The 1,435-nt window shown below is 34.4% G+C and overlaps 1 protein-coding gene across 1 annotated transcript in view; it reads right to left on the bottom strand.

Annotated features, from left to right (window-relative positions):
- The window catches only part of LOC107721708 (outer dense fiber protein 3-like protein 2), a 4,819-nt gene that overhangs the window by 1,957 nt on the left and 1,427 nt on the right, over nt 1-1,435 (bottom strand). Inside the window, exon 2 of the mRNA XM_016529844.1 lies at nt 889-999. Within this exon, the coding sequence (XP_016385330.1) occupies nt 889-999 (111 nt within the window). The remainder of the gene's footprint in view (nt 1-888; nt 1,000-1,435) is intronic.

The following is a 1,435-nucleotide window of genomic DNA, read 5'->3' as shown; positions in this document are numbered from 1 at the left end:
AAATCTGCAGGACCGGGCAGTTTTAGCAATGTGGTCTGAGAAATTCAGCTTATCATCAATCACAACTCCAAGGTTTCTAGCTGTTTTTGAAGGAGTTATGGTTGATGAGCCTAACTGGATGGTGAAATTTTGATAAAGTGATTTTTATCTTTTTTTTTTATATTTTGAATTTTAGGTAATAGTTCACTCCCCCCCACCTACAATCCCCACCTGACTCGAGAGACTCGAACCCGCAACCTTTGGGTTACAAGTCCGACTCTCTAACCATTAGGCCACGACTTCCCTGTAGTACCTTTAAAGTATTAATATGCACCCTTTGAGGGTAATTAACCTTCATTAAAAGTGTACCTTTTTGAAAGGGTACCATGCAGTGGCAGGTTCTGTATCATTTTTTTTTTGAGTGTTGAATATTTTAATGCATTCCCTGCAGTCGATTCTACAACCTTGCCATGCTCTACTGTTTGAGCTACAGAAATGCTATTTAAAGTTATTAAAATCAAACATAAGGATTAAAATCAAGCAACATATGGATTTTATTAGCTTAATATGCCAGTGAAATAACATTAATCCTTATATTGCATGCTGTTGTTTGTGATATAAAGTCCAGATGTGCAAAGTTTTTTGTGTGAATACTTTGATCAGACTGGGTGTTCTCAGTTCCTACCATGAGGATTTTGAGTGTGTGTGTAAATCCACCTAATATTTCAGTACTTCATAATAGACACTAATTAATCTATGAAATGATCAGTTCATATAAGTGCCATGTTGATGTATATCCATTTTATGCATGAACATGCTTGTTAAAAGCATTCTCATATGACTGAAACCAGCATTAGTTAAGTGGATCATGTCATCTGTCAGTGTTTGATTTCATGTCATGTCACTCACTGTTGCTGCTCATGCGGCTGTGGAAGGAATAGGCCGGGCTGCTGGGTTTGGTGTAGTCATGGTTTATGTAACCGACAGTGGGCGGAAGAGCATAACGCCCCGGTCCGGGCCCTGCGGGCATAAACAAAAACACAGAGTATGGAGCCATTTAGCATTTATTACGGAAATTGGTTTGGGTAATTAATGGAAAATAATTAGTAAATACAGTATTGGTTAACTTTACGGGGTAAAAAATGTAGAATTATTATCATTAACTAAAACTAGAACTATTAAAATCAATTCTGTTAATTGGAATAAAGCTAAAATAAAATAAAATATAAATGAAAAACTAAATTAGAAAAGTTGAAGCACAAAACTTACTGACTGAAAATAAATAAAAGCCGAACTAAACTAAAATTGAAATAAAACAAATGAACCTAAATAAGAAGAATGACAAAAGCACATAACAAAATGACTAAAAATGAAAGGAGGCTTCATACTGTAATTATTTATACTGAAATAACCATATATTAGCTAAAATATACCAACTATTAGCTAATATATATAT

Source organism: Sinocyclocheilus rhinocerous, unplaced genomic scaffold (assembly GCF_001515625.1).
Source record: "Sinocyclocheilus rhinocerous isolate Xijiao unplaced genomic scaffold, SAMN03320098_v1.1 scaffold1112, whole genome shotgun sequence".
Classification (NCBI taxonomy): domain Eukaryota; kingdom Metazoa; phylum Chordata; class Actinopteri; order Cypriniformes; family Cyprinidae; genus Sinocyclocheilus; species Sinocyclocheilus rhinocerous.
Note: the sequence above shows the minus strand (reverse complement) of the source record. Positions and strands in the feature narration are given on the sequence as shown.